Raw genomic sequence first — 26,796 nt, 5'->3', positions numbered from 1 at the left:
GGAGCTGCTCAATATACTGGCCAGAGTCATGCTTGGTGGGGAAAGGAAGTGTTGGGACAGGAATAAATTATTGCTGGAATTGGTATTCATGGATCACAAGATATTGTGTTAATTGTGCAGCCTGGGTAGTGGTAAGGTATGTGGCCCAACAGAAGTATTGGTATTTCAGCCGAGCTCTAATGATGAACAAGAGTCTAATAAGCAGAGGGAGATGTGCAGAAATATTCCAGAGACACAGAATAGCACAGGTGAAAACAACCAATATAATACAAGCTATATTTTGGAAACTATTAGTAGCTAAATATGGCAGCATCATGGATATTCCAATAAGAGAAGAGGGGAAAAATAAAATTGGTAGGGAATTGAATTAGAGTCACATTGTTGGTGACTTTGGATTTTAGGCTGAAGGCAGTCAATGGTAAAGTCCTTGAAAATTTTGAATAGTGGAGTTCCAAGTAAGAGGGTAGATTAAATACACACATCTAATTCTATCACCTCCTAAAATCCCACTAAAACTAAAGAAAAAATTTAAATTTCTTTTTAAAAATTTATATTTATTTATTTTGACTGTACTGCATCTTTGTTGCTATGCATGGGCTTTCTCTAGTTGTAGTGAGCAGGGGCTACTGTAGTTGTGGTGAGCAGACTTCTCATTGTGGTGGCTTCTCTTGTTGCAGGGCACAGGCTCTAGAGTGTAGGCTCAGTAGTTGGGGCTCCTGGGTGCTAGAGCACAGGTTCAATAGTTGTGGCACACAGGTTTATTTGCCCTGTGGCATGTGGGATCTTCCCAGGCCAGGGATCAAACCATGTCCCTTGCATTAGCAGGTGGATTCTTAACCTTTGGACCACCAGGGAAGTCCCTGTTTTTTAATTTCAAGTACAAGAATATGAAAGGAGACAACAGTTTGGAATCTGAAAAATAGATGGATGCCTGGTAACTAACTTAGCAGGGAAGGATAGCCAAATCTTTCCTGTCAGTGTGGAAACCAAGAAACAGCCCAATTTATACCCTAGTGTTATCAAAAGCCTCAGGAAATAGAAAGACTAGGAACCAACTGAGGATGAGGGTGAGGGCCTCATCCTCAAACAAGGAAGACTGGGTGAAAGGTGAGAAGCTGAGCTCTCTGTTCCCACTCTGCACTACTGGCAACTTTCCTCTCCCGCCCAGGCAGAAATCTGAAGTCTTGTTAGCTGGAGATGGAAAAGCAGAAGGTGTTTGAAAAAGAGACATCTCACACATTTGAGAATGGCGTTACCATACTGAAAACATGAGGACAAAGTAAACTTACATAGTGATTAAAGACTGTAGATATCCCACCACTAGCACATACACAGTCACATGTGCACATATGCCCCTCTTCTTTCGCCTTTCTCCCAAAATTCTGACAGAGAGACTTCCACCTTTCAGGCAAGATATTGGAAAACCACCAGCCCAACAGGAAAGACTTAAAGATGGTTTCCCAATGACGCCCTCCTACCATTATGCCCATTTTGCTGATGAGGAAACATAGGCACAGGGATGTCAAAATGATTTACTCAAGGTCATTCATTTAGTATTTATTTGTATGTATAAGTATGTATGTATATACATATTGCATATGTGTGTGTATATGTATGCTCATACTGAACACTGACACATACACTTACATATAAACATAGTGTATCGATGGGGAGATGCATAAGAAGCTGGAGATCAGCGCTGTCTTCATGTGGCTAAGGAAAAGGAATGTGAGGGAGACCTTCCTACTCATTCCCTTGTTCCTTTTTATGTTTGGACAAAATGTAGGGTAAGAGACAGTAGACTGGGATTATTTTGTTGCTGATCGTCATGTTCTCAGGATGAGGAAATAAGAGCCTGAATGAGAAAAGAGGGGGTGGATGCTAAAGCTGGAGGAATCTTTGCCTGGCCTGGTGATGGCCAGATGTGGCAGGTGGGTGGGAGTGGGTAGTGGGTGCCAAGAGAAAGGTCAGAGGGCAGTGGTCAGAGATGACTCCTTGCTTTCTAGTCTGGGTTCACAAACGTGAGGACACTGAGTAGACAAAACTGGCTTCAGAATTGCAGAGGATGGTGGATTGCAAAAGAATAATAAGTGACTGGGATGGTGGGAAAGGAATTAGAGTCAGCAACAGTAGCTCGTGTTTTCTCTGACCACGCATTTGTCATGTCATCTGCCTTATCACCCACAGATTCTGGACTTAGGAGATGATGGAATGGCTCCTGGAAAATTCAGTGATGGGTCTTCTGGAGGCACCACCTTTGGACGGTTGAGGTAGTATAGTGTAAGTGGAGTGTGGACACTCAACTGGCAATCAATCAAAATGCTGCCTGTCCCCTGGCCAGAAAACACAAGGCTGGGAAATAAAAGGGTCAAAGGGCCCACGATTCACAAAATTTTCCCCAGCTCTGTCACTTATTAAGTTAATGACCTTGGGTAAATCATTTTGACCTCTCCATGCTTATGTTTCCTCATCAGCAAAATGGGCAAAAGAGCCCAGTACCTTCATCATAGGGTTGCTGTGAGGATTAAATGGGATAGTGAGTTTAAAGGTTTATAGGAGTGCCTGGTACAGAATAAACACCAGTAATGTTAGCTAGTACTGTTATCATACCTCATGATCACTTTTCACCTTACTTGGGGTTCTTCTTCCCAGACTTGGAACACGGAAGGCCTAGAGAATTTAATACACAAGAGGAGATGTTTTCACGAGAGGGTATGCTAATGTTCTGTTCAGTCCTTATACAAATAATTTTGAGGTACTATCTTAGGTGCCTGAGATTCACTGGTGAACAAATTAGACACATCCGTGCCCTCATACAGCCTGGATAATTTTCTTTTTTCAACAATTTCCCTGGCTCTTCTCATATGCCATGTATTTAGTTTTAATTGGAATATAATTGCCATATAACACTGTATTAGTTTTAGGTGTACAACATGACAATTTGACATAGTATTTATTAAGAGATAACCTCAATAACTTAACATTCATCACCACACATAGTTACAAAATGTTCTTCTTGTGATGAGAACTTTTGAGATGTACTATCAGCAACTTTCAAATATACAATACAGTTATATGCATTTATTTTATAATCAAAGTATTTTCAAGAAATACATTTTTACACTAAGCTTTTGTTTAATGTACATACAATCACACATTACATGGTATAAAACATTACAAACTGAATCTGAAATTACATGGTATAAAATCATCACAAACTGAAGGCAAGTATCCCTTGTTTAACTTCAGATTTCCCAGTTACCCTGAGAAAAAACATCCCTTATGTCTCAGTACCTAGATAAACACAGAATCATGTAAGACACCCTTACTTATCCAATGGTTAAAGGAAAGGGAAGAGGAAAGTGTTTGGAGTGAGTTGGGACTTATAGCTAGGTGACTGGAGACTGGGGCTATCTTAGCACTATCAAGAGGAAAGACAAACCTTAGGAAGATAGAGGGGGTGATATCAGACTGTAAGTATTGCTGAAGTAGAAAATTTAGACTTTTACATCATTTTAATGGGCTTCCCAGGTGGTGCTGGGGGTAAAGAACCCACCTGCCATTGCAGGAGATATCTGAGACAGGGGTTCGATCCCTGGGTCAGGAAGATCCTCTGGAGGAGGGCATGACAACCCACTCCAGTATTCTTGCCTGGAGAATCCCATGGACAGAGGAGTCTGGAGGGCTACAGTCCATAGGGTTGCAAAGAGTCAGACACGACTGAAGCGACTTAACACACATCATTTTAATAGAAATTTATTGAGAATAGATACATGTGTATGTGTAACTGAACTACTTTACTGTACATGCCAAAACACCACAACATAATCAGCTATCTTCCAATATAAACTAAAAAGTTAAAAAAAACCCACATGTTAGAGTCTAATGAAGATGCTTGGAGCCTAATGAAGGCAAGGGCAGGTCAGAGCACAGAACTGAAACTATTACAGGTTCAAGCATGGCTAGCGTAGCTGTCTACAACCCTTCAGGGTCCTTTATGTAGAATAAACACTCCACATCTGAGCAACTAAACGACAACAAAATGTAGAATAAGAACTACTTTTCTGTAGCGTGGGCCTCCCAAAGTTCTCTTCAGGTTTGGACTGAGGCTTCTCCATCCGTTAGTGATGCTGTCTTAGAGCCAGGGTCTCCTAACTAATTTCTACTGGGCTAGTATATTCCTCTCCTGCGCCCAGTGTTCCTGTTGTTGAGAGCTGACACATAGACAGTCCCCAGAGCCCTGCTCTGGGACAGCCGGTATCTCCTCAGGACATCTATGACTTAGTCAGCCTCTGAGCAATGTGCATCTTGGTCCTCTTAATTCGGTTCCAGCTCCTTCACACTCAGTCATTCATTGAAAGAGACCTAGGCCTCCTTCCATGACCCCATTATTAAGACGATAGATCTCCCTCCCCAACTCTGCTTCCAGTCAGGTGAAACATTACAACAACCTGGCTATCATCAAAACCCCTCCCAACCTCCAAGGAAACTGTTGTCAGCCTTAAGTCCATTTGGACAGACTGTCCATCTGTTGCTCTTCCCGGGGCTTTTTCAAGGATTGCACACACTGAACATTCATGTGCATTTCTTTTGGTCAAGAACTTTCATTTTTTTCCTGCTTTGAGTATTGTGATCTCTCTATTGGCTCTCTCACAGTTGTTCCAGCCCACTGTCTCATTTTTTTTCCCCCAAGAAGAGAAGCAGAGTTTATTATCCTCAGCATTCTTCTGCTTTATCCAACAGTCTTTGCAAAGGCTCAGCAGTAGCTTCTTGGGCAGGTGGATCCTCCTTAATATTAGCATCAGCCCTGATGGTAATGGCTACAGAACTAGTTCCTTCTCTGTCCCTCTAATTTCCCAGATTTTGAGTTGGTCTTCTCATTGTTGTCAGCACACTGGACCATCACTTTCCTTACTGACCCTCACAGAGGGACCAGAACTCCTTAGGAGAGTGTGGACTTTTCTCAGTAATTACATTATTATAGTACATATTTCTCTATACTTCAAAACATTATAAGGCCATAAAATACATAACTCCCACCCAGACTGAAAAGGTAGTTGTTCAGTCACAGGTATACAAGCTGGAATGAGGTGCTATCTGAGATTCAGAGTTAATAAAAGCCACAATTCCAGGAATTGGGAGTTCTACATAAAACATAATTTATAAAATTAAGAAAAGAAACCAAATCTGAAACAAGAGTTGTTAATCTCACACATGATTCCTGAGCCAGGAATCAGTTAGATAGACTTGACCCTTAAGTGTGTTCTGAAATGAAAAGAAACAGTTAAAATCTGCTCCTGTCATTGAGAGCAGAGCTGGCATGGTAGGAGGCTATTTTACTTGGAGGGAATTCTGAAGCCCCTGCTAGTATTAATAGTAATATTTTCTTGCCTTCTGAGAAGGTTTAGAGAGACAAGAAAAGGTCAGTCAAAACTTGAAAAGGAAAGCATATATAAACAGATAGTTATATGGCGTTTACTCTTTAATTAAAAATCTGTAGCACTTTTGTTGTCTGAGGCTGTCGTTGAAATGTTAACATCACACTGGACTTTATCAGAACTTTCAGGTTCTTGGAGTTCTACTCTGGAAAAATAGAGAAAAGAATTCGGTGAGATTTCACAGTAGAGCCACTTTCTTTTTCTAGCTTTCAGCAATGGAACAGATCATAGGAATGAGCAATGGCATTGCAATAGCAATGAGAAGAAATAAACTATTGAAGAGACGTGCCATCCATGCTTCCTATTTACTCTCTCTGATTTTTATCTGGGCCTGCCACTGCCCTACCCTGATTCCCTGGTGCCTTCCCTCTGTAGGCTCTTCCAGACCTTTTCTGAACTGGCTTTGACAAGATAGCACAGCACCTGGGCTCCATCCAGGATTCTGAGACTCACAGTAGCTGGTATATCCAGGTGAGTGCAGGGCACACCGGAAGCAATGTACCCTGGGGTCATGACTGTGTCTTTTTTTTGACTCAGGGTTGCTTTAACCTCATGACTGTGTGACTAGTGCCTCAATATTCTTGAGAGCCCAGTTTCTCATGGTGGTTGGAGGTACAATCTGACTGCCTCATTTTGTGAAAAGGTGGATTGCCAGGAATCTTTGTGTATTCCTTCATGCATCCATCCATTCTTTCAACAAATATTTTTTTAATAACCAAGATATGGAAACAACCTAAGTGTTCACTGATGATGGATAAAGAAATTGTCACACACACACACACAGTAGACTATTACTCAGCCACAAAAAAAGGAATGAAATCTTGCTATTTGTGACAAACATGGATGGCCCTTGAGGGTATCATGCTAAGTGAAATAAATCAGACAGAGAAAGACAAATACTGTATTATTTCACTTACATGTTGGAATTTAAAAATAAAAAAATAATTAAAAAATCAAACTATCAGATACAAAGAATAGACTGATGGTTGCTAGAGGTGGGGTTGGGGTAGGGAGGTGGGAGAAATGGTTTATTTAAACTAAAACAAAATAAATTTTTTTTAGTTTAAATAAATTACATTAAAAAAACCCCGAAAACTTGAACCCCTTAAAAAAGAAAAACAGCACCTCACCAAATTCTGCATTCCATACCCTCATATGTGAACAAAAGATAATGTAAAGGAAAAGATACACACATTTCTCCCTATGCCATATTTAGGGTTACTTAAGTGCTGTTCTTATTTGGATTTGATTAGGTAAAGTATCTAGAAAGAAAACTAAATAAGTGAAAAATAAATACAAATCAAACAAACTTAAAATTGTTGCTCAGCTGAAAGAAAACATAAGAGAGACTAAAACTCTAATGAACGATGCTTATTTTTCCATGAAACTCCTTTCAACATATTATATACTCATCAAACCATTAAATTGTAAATTCTGTAAATAAGTCCCATCATCTTTCAATGAATATTCACCATGAAAATTACAACTACTGAAAACTGTTAGTATTATTAAAAAGCTACTTTCTCTAGATTCAAGCATATTTGCTGTTTCCATTTCACAGTTAAAAAAAATTATTGAGTACCTACTATACTATATGCCAGACACTGTGCTAGGTTCTGGCAGCACAGTGATGATCTTCACTGATATATTCCCTGCCCTCTGTAGAGTTTAATTTGGTTAAGTTTATAGAGTGTAGTCTTATAATTATACCAACATGTAAGTATAACCTGGCGTTATAAAGAAAAAGCACAGGGATCGATAAGATACTATAACAGGATGACATAATCTAGTTTGGGAAGGGTTTTTAAGATAGTGCAGCTTAAGCCAAGATCTGAAGAATGAGGTGAGGAAGTGGCAAAGAACATTCCAAGCAGAGGGCACAGTAGATGCAAAGACACTGAGGCTAAAGGGTACCTATTATCACTTCTCACTTATGTATTTATTCATTCCACAAATGTAGGACACCCACTGGCCCAGGCATTATGCTAGGTACTGGGTGGGGTTGCCATGGTGAATAAGATGCATTCTATGTTCATCACATCAGACCCTTTTGGTATTATTTTTTTCCTTGAGCATGACTGAGCTTGCCAAGACCCTTGGGCATTGTGCACAGGGCACACTGCCATCCATTTATAGCCAGGATGTTTTTCTCCAAGTCCAAATTATTCTCACTTTCCTTTTCCGCTCCATACATGCTGAGGTCCCAGCATGCCTCACCAAGCCTAGTTAAATTATAGACTCTCTGGGGATTGTACCTCTTCCAACAATCCCCAACAATCCCCTACAACATTGTTGTAGGGTCAGAACTCACCTTTTCTCAGTCTGTTTACTCTCTTTCCCCTCCACTTTGATGATTTCTGAAAGAGACAAAAACAACTTCAGAAAACGTATTTCCCATAGATACTGAAAGAGGGAAAGTTTGAAGGGGCTCCTAAATCCTAGGACCCAGAGAGAAATTGTTGTTGCCACAAATGTGGAATAGATGGTTCTTTGATGAAATTTCATGGGGACCGAGAAGGAGCTTCTTTCATCCCAAAAGTGAATGCCTTCTTTTGCTCATTGTGCCTTAAGTTCTAACATTGGGAATAGGTTTTACTTATAGCTCTTTTCTTTACTAAAATAAAAATGCTACTGAGAGGTGTAACACATATTGTTTTAGCAGACATTTACTGATGGGGAAAAAAAGTTTCCAGTCCTTTTCTGAAAGTAAGGTTTGGAAGGAGGAGGAAAAGGAAATATTGACTATGTTGACACCTTACTGCGTTATCCAACTGGTGCTACTAAATAATACACAATATTGCATGGACAGGATCAAGTGGGAAATCTCTAGTGAGCTAGACCTCCCAAAGCCTGAGTTACTACTGGCATGGACTTACTACTGATGCAACTAAGGAGGAAAATTTCTCTGGGTTGACAGTTGTGATGGTGCTTTTATCCCACTGAGAGCCTTACAGCAGAGGTTGTTAACCCAGGGGTCCATGGAGGAATTTAGAGACCACAGCAGTCCTTTCAACAATCCTGATGGTTTTGAACACTTCCTATCTTTAGAGGTTCTGTTTATGTGTGTGTGTTTGAAAATAATCAGCTTTATTGAGATAAAATACACAGTAAAATCCAATCATTTTCCATACATATTTTGCTGAGTCTAACAAATGTATGCAGTCCCGTAACTACCACTATAACCAGGATATAGAACATTTGTATAAGCCCAAAGAGTGCCCTCTAGCCCTTTGCAATCAATTTCTTTCTCCCACCATCCCCTCTAACCACTGATCTGCTTGATGCCACAACAGTTTTGCTTTATTCTAGGATTTCATATAAGTACGATCATATAATGTGTAGTCTTTTCATGCCAAGTATCTTTCACATAGCATAATACTTTTGAAATTTATTCATGCTGTTTCATGTTACCAGTAGTCCATTCCTTTCTATAGCTCAGAGATATTTCCTTGTATGTATATGCCACCATTGTTTATCCATTCACCAACTGTAAAAATTCAGGATGCCAGGTGTTCAGTATTATGAAAAAAGCTGCCATGGATACTTGTGTGTGTGTGCGTCTCTCTGTGTAGACATATGTCTTTATTTCTCATAGATAACTACCTAGGATTGCTGGGTTGTATAGAAGAACATGAGAATTTCATTTGCTTCATATCCTCTCCAACACCTGATATTTATCAGTCTTTTTAATTTTAGCCATGTTAGTGGGCATATGGTGGTAGCTCATTACGGTTTGAATTTGTGTTTCCCAATGACTAATGACATTATGACTGTGTGACTGTTGCTTATTGGCCACTTGTGTATCTTTTTATGTGAAATATTTATTCAAATCTTTTGCTTTGTGACTTCTGTTATGTGAATTATCTTCTTATTGAATAGTATCACATAATTATATATTCTGCCTATAAGTTCTTTATTATACGATTTTCAAGCATTTTGTCATAGTCTGTGACTTGATTTTTCATTTTCTTCATAAAGTCAAATGGCAAAATTTTTAATTTTGATGAAGTTCAGTTTACCAATCTTATCTTTTTATAATACAATTTGTGCTTACTGTGTCCTAGGATTTGCCTAACCTAAGCTCACAAAATTCTTCTTCTATGTTTTCTTTCAAATGTCTTTTAATTGTAGCTCTTATTTTAGGTTTATGATCCACTTCGAGACATTTTTTGTGTGTCCAGGTTCACAGTTTACCATGTGGATACCTAACTGACCCAATACCATTGTTTAAAAAACTATCCTTTCAGCATGGAATTAATTTGGCACTTTTGTCAAAATCAATTGACAAAATCATGTGAGTTTATTTTTTTGACCTTCTATTTTGTTCCATTGGTTGATTTGCCTGTCCTTTCACCAATGTTACACCATCTTGACTCCTATAGTTGTAAAATAAATCTTGAAATTAGGTAGTATAAGTCTTCCAGCTTTGTTCTCATGCTTCATAATTATTTTGGCAATTGTAGATCCTTTGCATTTCCATATAACTTTTAGAATAAACTTTTTAATTTCCTCTCAAGAGCCTGCCAGGATTTTGATATTGCATTGAAACCAAATATCAATTTGAGAGAATTGGTATCTTAATAGCTAGTCTTCTAAAGATGCTCTTGACATGAGCATTGCATAATTCTCCATTTATTTAGATCTACTTTGATTTCTGTTAGCAGTAATGTTTTTTAGTTTTCACTATATATATACACATAGCTATCTTGTATTTATTTTTTTAAATTTATTCCAAAGCCTTTAATATTATTTGATACTACCTTAATTGGTATTAAAAATTTCAATGTACAATTGTTTGTTGTTAGTATATAGAAAAACAATTGATTTTTGTGTATTGACCTTGTATCCTGCAACTTAGCTATACTCAATCAGTTCTAATACCTTTTAATGGATTCCTTAGGTTTCTCTATAAACATACACATCTTACCTGCCAAAAAAAGACAGTTTTACCTTTTTCTTTGCAATGTGTATGCTTTTTATTTCTTTTTCTAGAGTTGTAGCACTGGCTAGGACTTCAGCACAACATTGAACAAAAGCAGGGAGAGTGACACTACTGCCTTATTCCTAATCTTAGGTGAAAGTAGTCTTTTATCATTAAATATAATGCTAACAAAAGATTTTGGTAGATGTCCTTTAAATTCAATTCAAGAGTAGTCCCACTTATATGGGAGTTTATCTTTCTTTTTAAAAATTATGAATGTGTATTAATTTTCCCAAATGCTTTTTCTGTATCTATTGACATATATTTGGTAGGTATCCCCATGATTTCTCTTTTTAGTTTTTCAATATTTTGAATTTTATTGCTTGTTATTTGGATGTTGAACTTACCTTATATTATTAGAATAAATCCCACTAAATCATGTTGTCTAATATTTAATACATTGCTAAATTTCAGTTGCTAATTTTGTTTAGCATTTTGGCATCTATGTTCACAAGGGCCATGTGTGGTTTTCTTGTCTTGTAATGTCTTTTTCTAGTTTTGCTTGGTATTAGGGCTCCCCCTGCCTTCAGAGCAGCCTAGAAACTGACTCCAGCCAGTAAGTTGTGGACAATCACAGGGCTCACGTCCTCTTTTCCCTTCTCTTAGGGACTACAGTTTTCTGTAGCCTGTTGTCCAATGTCTGAAAACAGTTGTCACATATATTTTGTCTGATTCTAGTTGTTTACTGCAGGAGGGCAATTTCTGTAGCAGTTAATCCTTCATGGGAGGAAAGAGAAGTCTGTGTCTTCTATATAATTTTAAAAGAGCTTTAATTGTTAAAAAAAAAAGCCTTTTATTTCCTTCTATCTTCTTATAACCTTTATCATTAAGATGTCCTTTAGAGCCTCAGTTAAGTATGATCTTACACCCTATGGCAGATTTCTATATTTAAAGGCAGCACTTGTGTACTCCTCCAGGCTTTTTGTCCTGGCTGAGCATTCTCAGTTTATTTCAGTTATTTCTCATTTGACTGATCTTCCAGATAACTTTATCAATCTAGTTAGGTTCTATTTTTGTCAAAGTTTCTCTTAAAAATAACAGTGCTTATAGCTGAATATAGTACTTCAGGATATCTGTACACTAACACAAATAATTATATTATCCTTTCATGCTCATGACAAAATCACCACCATTTTTAAAAAGGCTTGTTTTAAAATGAAAGCAGCAATAAGAAGATGGATTCTAAACTTTTGGATTTGATTACAAATTTAGCATTTTGGAGGACAGATATGATGAGGTCTCCTGGTTTCATTTTTTCAGCCCTGTGAAAGTTTCTGTTTAAATGGTGGTTAAAATGATTTATTTTGGAAAATACATCTGTCCTTTAAGAAATCATTCTTGAAAGAGCTGGACTGTCCCAGATTTGGTGGAGGGGGTCAAGTTATAAAAACTGGAGGTTGCTAAGCACTATTATAATACAAACTTTAGTCACACAAGACACAAATGAGGAAGCAAAACTTTAGGAGGAGCTATTTTAGTCTTTCTCCTCAATAGGTAAGCTGACAGGGTAACTTCTGATTGGGAAAAGACAGTAATTGAAGGTTGCAATTTCTCATGCCTTCGCTGCCCTATTTGACAAAACCAAAATAGAGAAGAGGGATAAGAAACCAGCTAGAACAACCATGGCCTTTCCCTATTATTCATTTAACAACCTAAAAAGGGTAAATATGTATGGCCAAGGAAAAGAAAAACTGGAATTACCAAACAAACACTGGAAAGGACTTTTGACAGCAAATTAGTTAGTTGGAGAGCTGTGTATTCTGAGAAAAGGAATATTGGATTAGGAGGAAGCTGCATTGTTGGAGAAATTTCTACTTATCAGTAAGCTTGTTTCTCTGTGGATAGGTCATGACTGTTTCCATATTTATTGACAGAATTTTGTCCCTTGTGGACTGAGATTCCCATTTCCTTGCTTGCTTTCATGGCCAGCTGAGGACTGTTTCCAGTTTCTAGAGGTCATCCACATTTCTTGGCTCAGGGCCCCTTCCTCTGTTTTTAAGAGCAGCAATGGTGGGTTGAACTTGTCTCAAGCTTTGGCTCTCTCCTTCTATTTTATCTTTCTAATCCAGATGGGAAAGTTTCTCTGATTCACATGATTAGATTGGGTCTACCTGGATAATCCAGGATAATCCCATCATTTTGAAGTCAGTATACTAATCATATGGCTTCCCTGGTGGCTCAGAGGTTAATGCGTCTGCCTCCGATGCGGGAGACCCGGGTTCGATCCCTGGGTCGGGAAGATCCCCTGGAGAAGGAAATGGTAACCCACTCCAGTATTCTTGCCTGGAGAATCCCATGGATGGAGAAGCCTGGTAGGCTACAATCCCCGGGGTCGCAAAGAGTCGGACACAACTGAGTGACTGAACAGAACAGAACAGAATACTAATCATATATGAAAAATCCCTTTTTCCATGTAAGATAACTTATTATAGATTCTGGGGAATATGAGATGGATATCTTGTTGGTGGCATTATTCTGCCTATCATACAGCCAATGCCGAGGGTATCCACAAGCGAGTGCAGACATTGCTAAAGTTATAGAATCCACTTTTACAGACATCTCACATCTATGTGGCCCAGTTCCTTAGTACCTCTTCCTTCTCCAGGGATATCAAGGCTATTCTCTTTGACCAAATTTGCTGGCACAGGTGACTATCTGACCAAACGATGCTTCCTACCAGTATTCTCTGTCATGTTCTTGAGAGGCTTGTGTATGTACTGTGCTCTCTCTTGTGGTTTTCTGCCTTTTAACACTCATATCTCAATCTGACCATCTCAAATGCAACAGATAGCTTCTTGAACATCCTTCCATCACTCTCATGTGTACAGACACGTCCCCTTTAACTTCCTTATCTAGTCTCCTGAATCTTTCTGACTGCTTATTAAGGGAAGAAACATTTTTACTTGCCTTTCCTCCATCCCTTTGCTTTGTTTCATTTGTAAGCTAATTGTGTGTGGGTTCTCAGCCACTAATTCATGACCAACTCTTTGTGATCCTATGGACTGTAGCTGGCCAGGCTCCTCTGTCTGTGGGATTTTTCTCAGACACTTCCTCTTGCAGGGAACCTTCCCGACCCAGGGATCGAACTTGTATCTCCTGCGTCTTCTGCACTGGCAGGTGGATTTTTACAACTGAGCCACCTGGGAAACCTGCATAAGCTAATCATTCCATTGCAAAAGCAAATTTAGGAAACAGCTTATTTCCAAGCAGAAGGATGCATCTGCACATTTACCTAAATATAAACAGCAATGAAATTGAGAGAGAAATAGAAGTTAAAAACTCTCACTTTGAAAAGTCAAAGCCTGGACAAATGTGATACATCTGTAATCTGACCCTGCGCTGTGAATTTTTCACTTTTATATCACAGAAATCTCTCAGTACATCCTGTTCTTTGGCAGTTTGAATGGCTCTATATGCTTTGTGTCAATGTATTGAAATTGGGTTATCACTTACGAATGTACTGTTTTTGGAATACAACAGGATGAAATGATACTAATGTCATCTATTTATTTTCTTAAAATCTGTACCTGAAATCTTAAGATGCTGACCAGAAGCATTACTTATCTTGTGCTTTTTACCATAAATGAGTGAGGAGATTTTACCTTAATTATTAGCACGAACCAAACTTTTACTGGAGGCAATTAGTGAGATAAAGTCCAACTTTATCTTACAACATCATTCAAACCAGCCCTAATCACAAACAGGCATAGAATTCTTATAAAGGCAGGGACCTCTTTGCCCACATTAAACAGGACATTTTTACTACAGAAGTCAATGAGGAGGCTACTCAATGCAGTGCTGTTTACAATAGAAAACCTATAGGAGCAACCCAAATGTCCAACAGAAAGGACTTAGTTAAATCAATTAAGGTGTATCCACATAATGGAGTATGTTGGAGCGACTTTAAATGATGCTACAGAATAATACTTAGTGGCACTAAAAATTTTCTTCCTACATTTAGTATAAAACAGTTTGAAAACAGTATGTTACATTATCCAAACTGTGAAAAGCAGTCCTCATAATATTATCCCATTTGTGGAAAAATAACAGATTAATATATAAAAAAATCTAGAAGATACACACTAAAATGTTGTCTGCATAATCATTTTTTTTCTTACTAGTGGAACTTTAGGCAATTTTTATGTTCAGTGTATGTGGTAATGGATATGTCATACCTGGTAATCATTAAGAATTAATATTATATTTTAAAATCAGTGGGGCATAATTCATCTAACTTCCTTGTTAGGAAACCAAGACTTTTAATATGAGAAGGAAAATCTTATGGTCACCTAATCCTTCCCTCCTCCCACCAAACATCCTTGCTTTAACACCATCAGGTCCATGATCATGAATGTTTAGGAGTGTTTTCACCCTTTTACTTCGTTGAATTCTCACAGTGACCTTATGAAGTAGGTAAACCAAGGAATAATTAGCTTTGGAAATGAGGAGTACATTTGTAAACCTTAGGTTAGAAACGTTGGTTTTCCTGGAAACCCAGAGCCAGTTTATCGGCTCTTATTCCTGTCTATATGGGCTCCATACCCTGGGAGAACCTTTTCCTCCAAAAACTTGCTGACCCTTTGCCAGCCTGGGCTCAGCCAGGGAGCTCCAGAAGGCAGCTGATCGGGAAACAGCTGCAAAGTGGCAATCTGCAGAGAGGACAAGCACTGACTCACCACATTCATTAGAGGGGCCAGGCTGCTTCGTCTTCCTTTTCTTTAGTGTTAGAAACACCATCCCACACACAATGACCACTGTGACAAGTAGAGCTGCAATCCAGAGGATGTGGTCTGGGACAGGGGGGCTTGGCACAGGTGACTTTGCATCTAAAAATGAACCCAAGTTTGCAATCAGCCAGGAAGGTTGATTATAAAAGTTTTATAATTACTGCTCTTCTCTTTCTTTACATGCCAGCATCTCCTCAGGGCTCTACTGCCAGAGAAGCCTGAAACTCATATGACCTGGGCTATGGAGAATCCTAGTCTCAGGGCCTCAGCAGCTGACTGACAACCAAGCCCGTGACTCTGATCCATTGCCTGGACTAGCTGCCTTGCCTTCCCTTCCCAGAGGCTGGGATGACAATGACCCTGATCTAGAAGAGGGTCAACTTGGCCACTGGTTGTGGAATCTGGGCAATGTATGTGCACTGAGGCTCTGAAGGTACAGTCAGTTGGGCAGCCTCCTGCTTCCTCAACCTCCTCCATGGTCCTGAAAATTCCCCTAGAATAAGTCCTCTGTCCAATATCATCTGAGTATCAGGCTCCAGACACTTCTCACCCATGCAAACATAACAGCCTCCTCACAGGCCTCCAGTCTCCACGTTTATTTGTTTTTCCCCCTGATGTCACAGTGGACTTTTTCAACATGGCTTTCAACATGTCCCACCTACTGGTAAACCTTTGATATTTCTCAATGCCCTGAGGAATCAGAGTCAGAATTAGATCCTGAGAAATCAGGACTTACTTCTTTGCTCATGGATGCCTAAATTTCCAAGAAGTTAGTAAAATAGGCTTTGGGAGAAAGAAATAGAGCTGAATGGCCCGTTTTATAGGCATTTATGAGAACAGGTCTGGTAGTTTATCTCAAATAACAGGAGACTAGGACCAATTGACCTCCCATTAGCTTAGGGGCATTTTTTGGCCCTATACCGTGTTCCTGGGACCTTAAGAAAAGGAGTTGTTGGCACTGCAGGTCACATTCAATACTTTTTGAGTCTGTCCCAGTTTAAACTCACTTGAGCCTGTCTAGCATCCCAGTAAAGAAGGGTAATACTTGTCATGGAGGCTGCCACCTTTGGATACCCCAAAAATGTTCCTTGATGTGGGGCCTAACCTATCTCTGATCTAGCCAGAGAATAGGGACCCAGAGGGGCAAGCCCCATCTTCCTGAGGCAGTTGGAGCTGAAATATTTCTGAAGATGGTGGCAGTGAGGAACATTTTGGTAGCAGTTGAAAAGCAGCAGAAAGGTGAGCCATGATGAGGCTGTAGTGGTAGAAGGGCCCTGTACCTGTGGGAGTCATGGCAGAGAGTCGCAGTATGTTTTATCTGTGGTGATGGTGGCAGCTCCAAGAAGTTGCTAAATCTCAGGACAGTGTGGGAGAGGCTTCTATCAGCCCAAGAGAGGCTATAGTAGAAGAAACCAGGATAGGCAGGGTAACCATGCCATTTACTTAACTGTTAAGAGTCAGAGGTGATCAGAAGGAAATCAGCATCAGGAGAGAGGACTGGCCTACTGGTACAGCTAAGCTGGCTGGTGGGGGTGGGCCCCAGGGGGTACAGTGGTTAAGAATCCGCCTGCCAATGCAAGGAACATGGGTTTGACTCCTGGTCCAGGAAGATTCCACATGCCTTGGAGCAACTAAGCCCATACGCCATAATTACTGAGTCCCCATTCTAGGGGCCGTATGCCACAACTGAAGCCCATGTGCCTAGAGCCCCTGCAGTGCAAGGAAGAGTAGCCCCCATGTGCATCGACAAAGACCAAGTGCCACCCAAAATTAAAAAAAAAAAAAAATATATATATATATATAAATAGAATGCATCTCGAGGCCAAGTTATACTTAAACAATGAGACATCAGGAGAGGGGAGCCATCAAAGCCAGAGGATGGAGCAAGGAACTGGAGGGATGCTTAGGAGGGGACAAACCAAGGGGCCAGAGCTGGAGGAGGGGGCCAAGGCAAGCAGAAGGCAGATGGGTGTGGGGAGGGGTTGGGATGGGAACAAGCAGTGTTGAAGGCAGTGTGGGTGCAGACTGCCTTTATTTTAGAAGAATTTTTCAGTTACCGCTCCTCAGAGGTGGAGCCTCAAATGGGGCTATATTCCAGGACAAAGCCAGGAATTTAAGATAGCAGTCTCCTATTAGTGGGCACTGCTTAGTTTCATCTCTTTCCTCCAGTGGGAGTGGTCCCGTACTACACCATTGACATGCCACAAGCATTTCTGCTTCTGAGTGTTTCCTTGACACATGTACTGATGGCCACCATTACCTGTGCCCACGGCAGGTACTACTAACTGATGGTGTCCCTCCCAATTCTGGATGCTGTTTCAGAATTTTCAGAAGCCACCACAAGTACCACACTTTACTACACTTATTCAGCCCAGTTATTTCTGTTATAGTAATATAAGATCCCATTTCCTTTAGGAAGCCTTCACTGACCCTCAAGGAACTTGCCTATCTCTGAATGCCTGTAAATCTTATTGTCATTCACTCTTGTTTTTAAATTTAGTTGTATATTTCCATAGTATATAATTTAGATTTCAATTCAGTCTTTTTAAATCCAGTTTACCATGTGTGTACATCATGGGGTTCTGGTTCTATGAGGAGGTCCCTGAGAGCAGAGAGTATGTCTTATACTTTTTGGTTTTCTCCACTGCCACCAACAATGTCTAGAATGGTCCTGTATTCATAGCATGTATGTATGCACATGTGTGTGTTTTAGTGAATGAGAGAATTCTAGCCTGGAGAAATGCTGCATTTTCTGACCTAAACTTCAAAATCTTCTATCAATAGGCAGCCCAAAACTCCAGGCCAGTGTCAGGGCTAAGAATATGCATCCTCAAGTGCACCATAGGTTCATAGCCTCCTGGACCTTGGAACAGTCAGATGAAACAGGAGCTGTGTGTCTAGGTCCTTCCTTACAGTATCCTAAAATGGCCCAGTTGGAGGCTTCCTGGCAAGCAGGGGACATTGGATGATCTGCCTTACCCATCTGTGTATTATACCTCATAAAAAGAACATGGGGAAGCAGGCTTACCTATATTGTAAGGTGGGGATGAAAGTATCTTCGTTGGCTCAAGTTGCAGGACACAGAAGATGGTCACGTTTGTTTCAGGAGGGATGGGAAAAGACATGCTGATAGAAACGTTGTATAGTTCTGTGATATTATTTTGAGATTTCTTCATGACAGCATCATAGTTGCTAGTTGAATTTTTAGTGTTTAGCTTCACATACATACTCTGAGGTTCTGGGTAACCTTGTGTAGATGAGCAGGTCAAATTGATGATGTTAGACTTTTCTGTTTGGTTAGCAATTAGACTTATTTCTGGTTGACTGAAGTTAGCTGAAAGCAGAATAGAGATACAAAAAAAGAAAGAAAGAAATCAGTTTAAATTTGATGTATCTGGAATGGAATAGCAGATAACTAGGTACCCTGGCAACTCATTGGGAGTATGCTTGGCAGCCTTAGGGTGTGTAAATTGTGGGCCTTGGCCCATGGTGAGAGCCACGTAATGATTCCACATTTATTTTCAGGAATGGAGTTCGGGGCTACCATACTTCCTGTTTACCCCAATCAAGGAGGTGCTCTCTGAGCCACAGGAGGGCTAGCCCCTTCTGCCAGGCAAATTCCTTACTCTCCTTCTCTAATAACTAGGTACTGTGCAGGTTCTACATACTAACTCATAGTTGAGTGTATTGTTTCTATAATTTCAGTGATTTCTATGCTAACTTGACAAGTTTTGCTCTATCAACACACTACTTAAGCATTCTGCTTGTATGTGATGTGGCAATAGAAGGTAGATTGCCAAGGTGTTGCTACTTTAAACCTCATTAAGAATAGTTATTCTGGATCTAGTAATTCTGCACCTGAGTATCTATCCAGATAGAGATTTACACAAAAACTTGTACATGAATGTTTATAGCTGTTATATTCATAATAGCCCCAAACTGAAAACAACCCAATGTCTTTCCATGGGTTGAATGGATAAACAAAAATGTTACTATTCATAGTAACAAGGAACAGATTTTTGATGCATGTGACAACTTGGATGACTCTCAAAGGCATTATGTTAAATAAAAGAAGCTGGTCTTAAAAGATTATATACTGTCTGACTTCATTTATGTGAGAGTCACAAAAGATAAGTCTATATGATGCAAAACAGGGGTTATGGGTATAGAGAGGGTATGATTAGAAGGGCATACCATGGGGAAAATTTTTTTTAGGGTGCTGAAAATGATTTATATCCTGTTTATATTTCTGGTTACTGACCTCTGGTGGCTCAGATGATAAAGAATCTGCCTGCAATGGAGGAGACCCAGATTAGATCCCTGGGTCAGGAAGATCCCCAGGAGAAGGAAATGGCAACCCACTCCAGTATTCTTGTCCAGAGAATCCCATGGACAGAAAAGTCTGGTGGGCTACAGTCCAAGGGGTCACAAAGAGTCGAACACAACTGAATGACTAACACTTTCACTTTCTTTGTATTGCTGGTTACATGCATCTGTACCTAAGTTCAAATTAATAGAACTGTACACCAAGATAAAAATGATTAATTTTACTGTATTTTAATTTTAAAAATTCTGTAGTGACATTTAGGTTTTTTCAAGGCCTGGAAAAATAGAGGAGATGGTTTGTCAGCTTTTGGATTGTGTGCCTTGGGTTATTTCCCTCCTGATTTCTGGGCTTATGACTGGGCAACAAACAAGTTGTAAGCAACCTCCAGGAGACTGAAGGGAAATCCCCAATTAGCTAGCTGTCACCCTTGCAAAGAGCTCCAGGCAAAGATGTAGTGGGTGAGAAATCTTGGACTAAAAGAAAAAATGAATGTAAAAAAGATTAGAGACCTATATGGTTCATATAAACTTAATAATGTCCAAATCACCCATGGTTTTCATTTAGCTGCATTACCTTGGCTTAGTTAGCTCTAAAGTGAAGTCAGTCAGTCGTGTCTGACTCTTTGTGACCCCATTGACTGTAGCCCACCAGGCTCCTCCATTCATGGAATTTTCTAGCAAGAGTACTGGAGTGGGTTGCCATTTCCTTCTCCAGGGGATCTTCTGGTCTCTAAAGCAGATTCTTACAGATCCTTCAGAAGTAAACCATGAAAAGTACAAAGGATTTTTAGTTCCCTACTCCCAAGCCCTGCATTCCCCTCAGGTGGGCTTCCCAGAATTGGCTGTCCTCTGCCTCTCTCTCGAGGTACCCCCTTCCCACCTATTGCAGTCTCATCTGAGAAGGCCTGGGATCTGAAAACACCATTGACTACGTACCCAGCACTATCAGGTCAGAACTCATCTGGTGGATGGAAACCAGTCCTTGGGACCTTCTATGATGGATGAAACATTGATATGAGCCTGTGTCTTTGATTTGAACGTTGTGGAGTCGCAAGGTCCAACTGTCCTGGTCAAAGCTTGTGCGGCCTATATACTTGGGATGAACATTATTGGGCTTCTCTTGGCCTTTGAATAGCTCATAGAGAACCAACTTATTCTGATCCTGCCAAAATATCACCAGTTCATCCAGGCTGAGGTTTTGGGTGTTTGGAAAGTGGCATGGCAGTTCTCCAGTCTCGTTGAAGAAGGCATGACTTTTCAAGGAAGCAGCACCTGAAAATGGAACGGTGGAAACTGGGGAAGGAGAAACAAGAGGGAAAAATAAAAACCCCAGAAACTCCATTTCTCTTTATACAATACCCAGTTGCTATCTTCTCAGTAATGATCTGAAGAAGTAGGCATTAAACTCTGGAACAGAGCATACACTCTGGTATGTGGAGAGAGGGAGGAGTTTTTGTCCTCCCTCTACTGCTAACTGGCTGGCTTTGTGCAAACTGCAGCTCTTATGGGGCTTGGTTTTCTAATGGGTGGACTAAACATTCTAAGGTTTCTTCCAGTACTGTGGTTCTGTGAATTTAAATGCCAGAACAGGAAAAGCCAACAGAGTTATATAACTCATTCACCCATTGGTTACCTTCCTATAATCTGAATATTAATTCTTTCCACTATAGCTGTTATAGGCTCCAGTACATTTTTTTATAGTATATTAAAAAGCAGAGACATTACTTTGCCAACCAAGGTCCGTCTAGTCAAGGCAATGGTTTTTCCCGTGGTCATGTATGGATGTGAGAGTTGGACTGTGAAGAAAGCTGATCGCCGAAGAATCGATGCTTTTGAACTGTGGTGTTGGAGAAGACTCTTGAGAGTCCCTTATACTGCAAGGAGATCCAACCAGTCCATTCTAAAGGAGATCAACCCTGGATGTTCATTGGAGGGACTGATGCTAAAGCTGAAACTGCAATACTTTGGCCACCTCATGCGACGAGTTGACTCAATGGAAAAGACTCTGATGCTGGGAAAGGTTGGGGGCGGGAGGAGAAGGGGACGACGGAGAATGAGATGGCTGGATGGCATCACCGACTCTGTGGACATGAGTTTGAGTGTACTCTGGGATTTGGTGATGGACAGGGAGGCCTGGCGTGCTGTGATTCATGGGGTCGCAGAGAGTCGGACACGACTGAGCGACTGAAATGAACTGAACTGAACTGAACATTATTTTATATTTAAAGTTTTATTTTATTTTTTAAAAAATTTATTTATTTTAATTGGAGGCTAATTACTTATAATATTGTATTGGTTTTGCCATGACTGAAAGTTTTCCCCTCCCTTCCCTATTCCCTAATTCCTTGGCCTGCTATGGAGAAAAGATTTCTGACCATGGTAACAAATGTGATATCCTTCCTTTCATTATGCCTTGTAGCTGGGGATCACAGTGAATAACATCTTTAAAATTCAAATTGTTCCCTTTATAGAGCTTCCCTCACAACTGCTTCTCCCACAGCCAGCTCTTTCAAGGAGAAAAAACAGTTTGGAAATGACACAAATTGTCAATCAAGGCCTCTATTCTATAAACTCTCTAAGCTCTTTCAGAGATCAGAAAGAGAACTGGGCAAATATGATGGTTGTTTTGGGATTGTGGTGGTCAAAGACCATTTTAGGTACATGAATGAAATGCTGGAAATGAATCATAAGTGGGAAGGTGAGGATGTACTTTTGGAGTATTGGGGAATCCCCAGGTACCACAGACTTGCTCTCCTCAGCATGCATGCATTTGCTTTTGGAAACTTTTTCAAACCCTAGAGAATGTGCTGGGAGAGTTCAGAGAAAGGCTTTCATTCCTGAGGGCATATTGGGGTTTATATTTGGGCCTCATAACTCCTTAAATGCAATGGATTATAGGATTTTTGTAGAATTTATTCTGGATCACAGAATTACTTGAAACTTGCCAACAAATTAAGTTGTGGTGAGTGAGAAGTACAGAGTTAGGTGGTGAAATGCTGTTTCTTAGTTAACATGAAGTTAGATGCCACTTTGGGAAGGGAATTAGGATGGTTCTAAGAAATATAAATAACCTCAGATATGCAGATGACACTACCCTTATGGCAGAAAATGAAGAGGAACTCAAAAGCCTCTTGATGAAAGTGAAAGAGGAGAGTGAAAGGTTGGCTTGAAGCTCAACATTCAGAAAACTAAGATCATGGCATCTGGTCCCATCACTTCATGGGAAATAGATGGAAAAACAGTGGAAACAGTGTCAGACTTTATTTTTTTGGGCTCCAAAATCACTGCAGATGCTGACTGCAGCCATGAAATTAAAAGACGCTTACTCCTTGGAAGGAAAGTTATGACCAACCTAGATAGCATATTAAAAAGCAGAGACATTACTTTGCCAACCAAGGTCCGTCTAGTCAAGGCTATGGTTTTTCCCGTGGTCATGTATGGATGTGAGAGTTGGACTGTGAAGAAAGCTGATCGCCGAAGAATTGATGCTTTTGAACTGTGGTGATGGAGAAGACTCTTGAGAGTCCCTTGTACTGCAAGGAGATCCAACCAGTCCATTCTAGAGGAGATCAATCCTGGGTGTTCATTGGAAGGACTGATGCTAAAGCTGAAACTGCAATACTTTGGCCACCTCATGCAACAAGTTGACTCACTGGAAAAGACTCTGATGCTGGGAGGGATTGGGGGTGGGAGGAGACGGGGACAACAGAGAATGAGATGGCTGGATGGCATCACCAACTCTGTGGACATGAGTTTGAGTGAACTCCGGGAGTTGGTGATGGACAGGGAGGCCTGGCGTGCTGTGATTCATGGGGTCCCAAATAGACACGACTGAGCGACTGAACTGAACTGAACTGAATTAAGCTTCATCATTCCAGACTTCAGTAAAGGGATGTTGACATTAAGGAGGAAAGGAGAGGTAGATTGGTGAGGGAGATGAGAGATGTTACTTGAGGCGTTCTTGGGTGGTGGTAGGAGAACTTAAATTGATATGATCAATGGGTTTCTCTTCTTAAGAGAAATGGGTTTTTCTTTCTAAAAGAGAATTATTAGTGATATGCACTTGGCAAAACTGAAGTGTGTACAGAGTAGCCCAGTGAGAATTGATAAGCAAGGAGGGGGCTGGGGTGGTCTTGAACTCTATGGGAAGGGACTCCAGGCATCAGTGAGAGTCAGAACCTGTTTGAATCACTGCTTGTTGCATCATACTCACTAGAACACTGTGAAGCCCTTGAAAGTATAAAGTACAGTCTCTGTACAGCATGCATTCCCATATTGGAGAGAGGTGGGAAAATCTACCTGGGTACTTGGAACAGTGAAAAGGGGACTTAAAGAAGACTTTCTGTCTTCAGTAACCTTACCAGGCACTCCTGGGATAATGCTGTTCCTTTGCTAAACTCTGAATGATAATTGGAAGGTCTGATGTTGAAGCTGAAACTCCAATGCTTTGGCCACCTGATGTGAAGGGCTGACTCTTTTGAAAAGACCCTGCTGCTGGGAGTGATTGAGGGCAGGAGGAGAAGGGGATGACAGAGGATGAGATGGTTGGATGGCATCATTGACTCGATGGACATGGGTTTGGGTGGACTCCGGGAGTTGGTGATGGACAGGGAGACCTGGCATGTTGCGGTTCATGGGGTCGCAAGGAGTCGGACACTACGGAGCGACTGAACTGAACTGAACTGAGTGATAATCTAAGGGTGCCACCTGCTGTAAAATCTTGTAGCAACTATCTCTGGGAAAACTCATGCTGGTTTTATCGCAAATTTGCCATATGATATAAAGCAGATGACCTAATAGAGAAACCAAATACATAGTTGAAAATGCTGTCAGTTAACTGACGGTATATTATTACTCAGCAGTCAGTTGTGCCTCTAGGCTGGAAATTACTTTGCCTTTTGCTTCTTGTCTTCCTGATTTAGGGTTGCATCTCTACATAGCCTCACACAGTACCTCTTCTCCTGCCTGCCTGCTCTCCACTGACAGACAGGTCCATGACCCAGGCTCCCTCTCTCAAAGATAAGAAGGAATTTTTCTTCCACCCATCCAACCACTCCCCTCTCATCTAACAACCGAAAGTGTGGTCTGTGTTCTAAAGGCATCAGCATCACTCAGGGGCTGTCAGAAATGCAGTATCTCTAGCCCTACTTCAGACCTTCTGAGTCAGAATCTGCATTTTTAATAGACCTCCAGTTTGAAAAGCTACAGTAGAGTATTTCTATCTCTGTCTCCAGTGGAAAAGAGTGATGATGAAATAGGAAAAATCTGTTTCCACCCATCCCTCCCCAAAACTTCTCTCTTCACCCTGGAGTGGAAATCACTCTGAAGTCCCTTTCGAGTGGAACTGAAAGCATTTCACAACTTAGACTCCATAGTTCCCCACCAACCACTGGCTTCCATGACTTAACTCAGAGATGTGCATGCTAATCACTTCTCTGACGATATAGGGAAGATTTAGCTCAAAGTCTGCTCTAAGTGGCTTCAGACTTGCTCTGTTATGACCCTACACTTAAGGCCACTGTACTCACTGGGCTCCCCTGGAGATTAAACATTGAGATTATCTCTCTTCCCTGGCACTTGAGTCATAGAAACGATCTGGGTCTAATTATAACAGGCTTCCCGGGTGGTGCTAGTGGTAAAGAACCCATCTGCCAGTGCAGGAGACATAAGGGATCCCTGGATCAGGAAGATCCCCTGGAGGAGGAATTGGCAATCCTCTCCAGTTTTCTTGCCTGAAAAATCCCCTAGACAGAGGAGCCTGGTGGGCTACAGTCCATAGAGTCGCAAAGAGTCGGAAACGACTCAAGTGACTTAGCACTTAGCACATGTTAGGAGATGGTCACTCAAGAATCCATCTAGACACCTCCCAAATCAGCTGGAGATATTTCTTTCAAAAATGTCTTTATCAGGAAGACATTGCTGATAAAGTCCACTTTATCAGTTGAAGACTTTATTACCAAGATACTGTTTGGCTGTCACATAGAAACTATAGTCCTCTAAACTTGTGAGGTCTCTGACCCCACCCAGAACTTCAGTTTTCCCCAGCTACTACCCAAATGCATATCTTATGTATTCTAGGTCATCTCTTCCTCATATTACCATGCTTATCTGTACTCATGAATTTCCCTTCTTTTACCAAACTTCCTCCAAAGCTCTACCAGTGTCATTCCACTATAATAAACTACTTTATGCCTTCAACCTCTTCATCAAATGTTTCCCATAAGGTTGTGCTTTTGCCTCCTGCCACTGCTTGTTTTATGACACTTTACAGGGACCTTTAGTAACACTCTTCCCCCTTTGAAGTGTTCTCTTCTTTCACTGCTGTTAGCTACTAATCATTTGTCACTACTTCCTTACTCACTGAAGATTTTTGGCATTAGATGCAAGGCCTTTCTTTCTAATCAATTGTTCCTATCAAATATCAAAGGTGGCTTTGGCATGGATAAGTTTACCAGCAACCATGCCTCAATGTTCTTTGATCTTTGCCACTTGAAAGATCTTCATCCACAGGCTATTTCAGCAACTCCTTTCCCATGACATAATCCTAAATCTTATTGCTAAGAACATCTCTGTCCCTAGAATCTTAAACCTCAATGTGCCAATCTCTGCAAGATATCATCTTCCAAGATTTGCTCTTGATTACCTTCATCTGTTCCTCAACTTCCTCATGACCCCCACTCTATCCAGTCTATACCCTATAATGCAGTGCTTTCCAAAAGCAGTCTCTTAATAGGTAGCTCGTATGACTAAGATACTTAATTTTCAGTTCAGTTCAGTCGCTCAGTCGTGTCCGACTCTCCGCGACCCCATGAATCACAGCACACCAGGCCTCCCTGTCCATCACCAACTCCTGGAGTTCACTCAAACTCATGTCCATCGAGTCGGTGATGCCATCCAGCCATCTCATTCTCTGTCATCCCCATCTTCTCCCACCCCCAATTCTTCCAAGCATCAGACTCTTTTCCAGTGAGTCAACTCTTAGCTAAATGAAATTTAAATAGCCACATGTGGCTAATGGCTATCATATCGGATAGTGCAGCAATAGTATATTTTTTCAATCATTCCTTTGCAAGCAACTTCCATAAACTTACCCTTATGTGCAGATTTCATTACAAGAACAATCTACTTTTGATCTACATATCTGTTCTCACGACTGAATGTTTGAACACTCCTGGAGAAAATTATTCAATTGATTAGACTGGTGACATTACAAATCACTTGTCTCTAGTTCACTTAAATTGGCCTCTGGGCTGCTCACTCTACTTGGTAAACCCTCTCCCTTCCTCCCAGCAGTTACTTCAGCAGTACCCTCTGCTACTGCTTT

At 40.7% G+C, this 26,796-nt stretch overlaps 1 protein-coding gene across 6 annotated transcripts in view; it reads right to left on the bottom strand.

Annotated features, from left to right (window-relative positions):
* Positions 1 to 3,740: 3,740 nt before the first annotated feature.
* The window catches only part of CD86 (CD86 molecule), a 67,970-nt gene continuing 44,914 nt past the window's right edge, over positions 3,741 to 26,796 (bottom strand). For 2 of the 6 annotated variants that reach the window (XM_055393548.2, XM_088837495.1), the window contains exons 3-7: positions 20,409 to 20,765; positions 18,175 to 18,480; positions 15,096 to 15,245; positions 7,750 to 7,795; positions 3,741 to 5,583 (exon numbers count right to left, since the gene is read on the bottom strand). In XM_055393548.2, coding sequence (XP_055249523.1) covers positions 5,487 to 5,583; positions 7,750 to 7,795; positions 15,096 to 15,245; positions 18,175 to 18,480; positions 20,409 to 20,765 — 956 coding nt within the window. In that variant the 3' untranslated portion in view covers positions 3,741 to 5,486. The remainder of the gene's footprint in view (positions 5,584 to 7,749; positions 7,796 to 15,095; positions 15,246 to 18,174; positions 18,481 to 20,408; positions 20,766 to 26,796) is intronic. The other 4 variants (XM_088837503.1, XM_088837500.1, XM_088837505.1 and 1 more) reach the window with 3 other exon arrangements.

Source organism: Moschus berezovskii, chromosome 1 (genome assembly GCF_049115385.1).
Source record: "Moschus berezovskii isolate FMDL1 chromosome 1, NW_MosBer_1.0, whole genome shotgun sequence".
NCBI classification, from domain to species: Eukaryota; Metazoa; Chordata; class Mammalia; order Artiodactyla; family Moschidae; genus Moschus; species Moschus berezovskii.
Note: the sequence above shows the minus strand (reverse complement) of the source record. Positions and strands in the feature narration are given on the sequence as shown.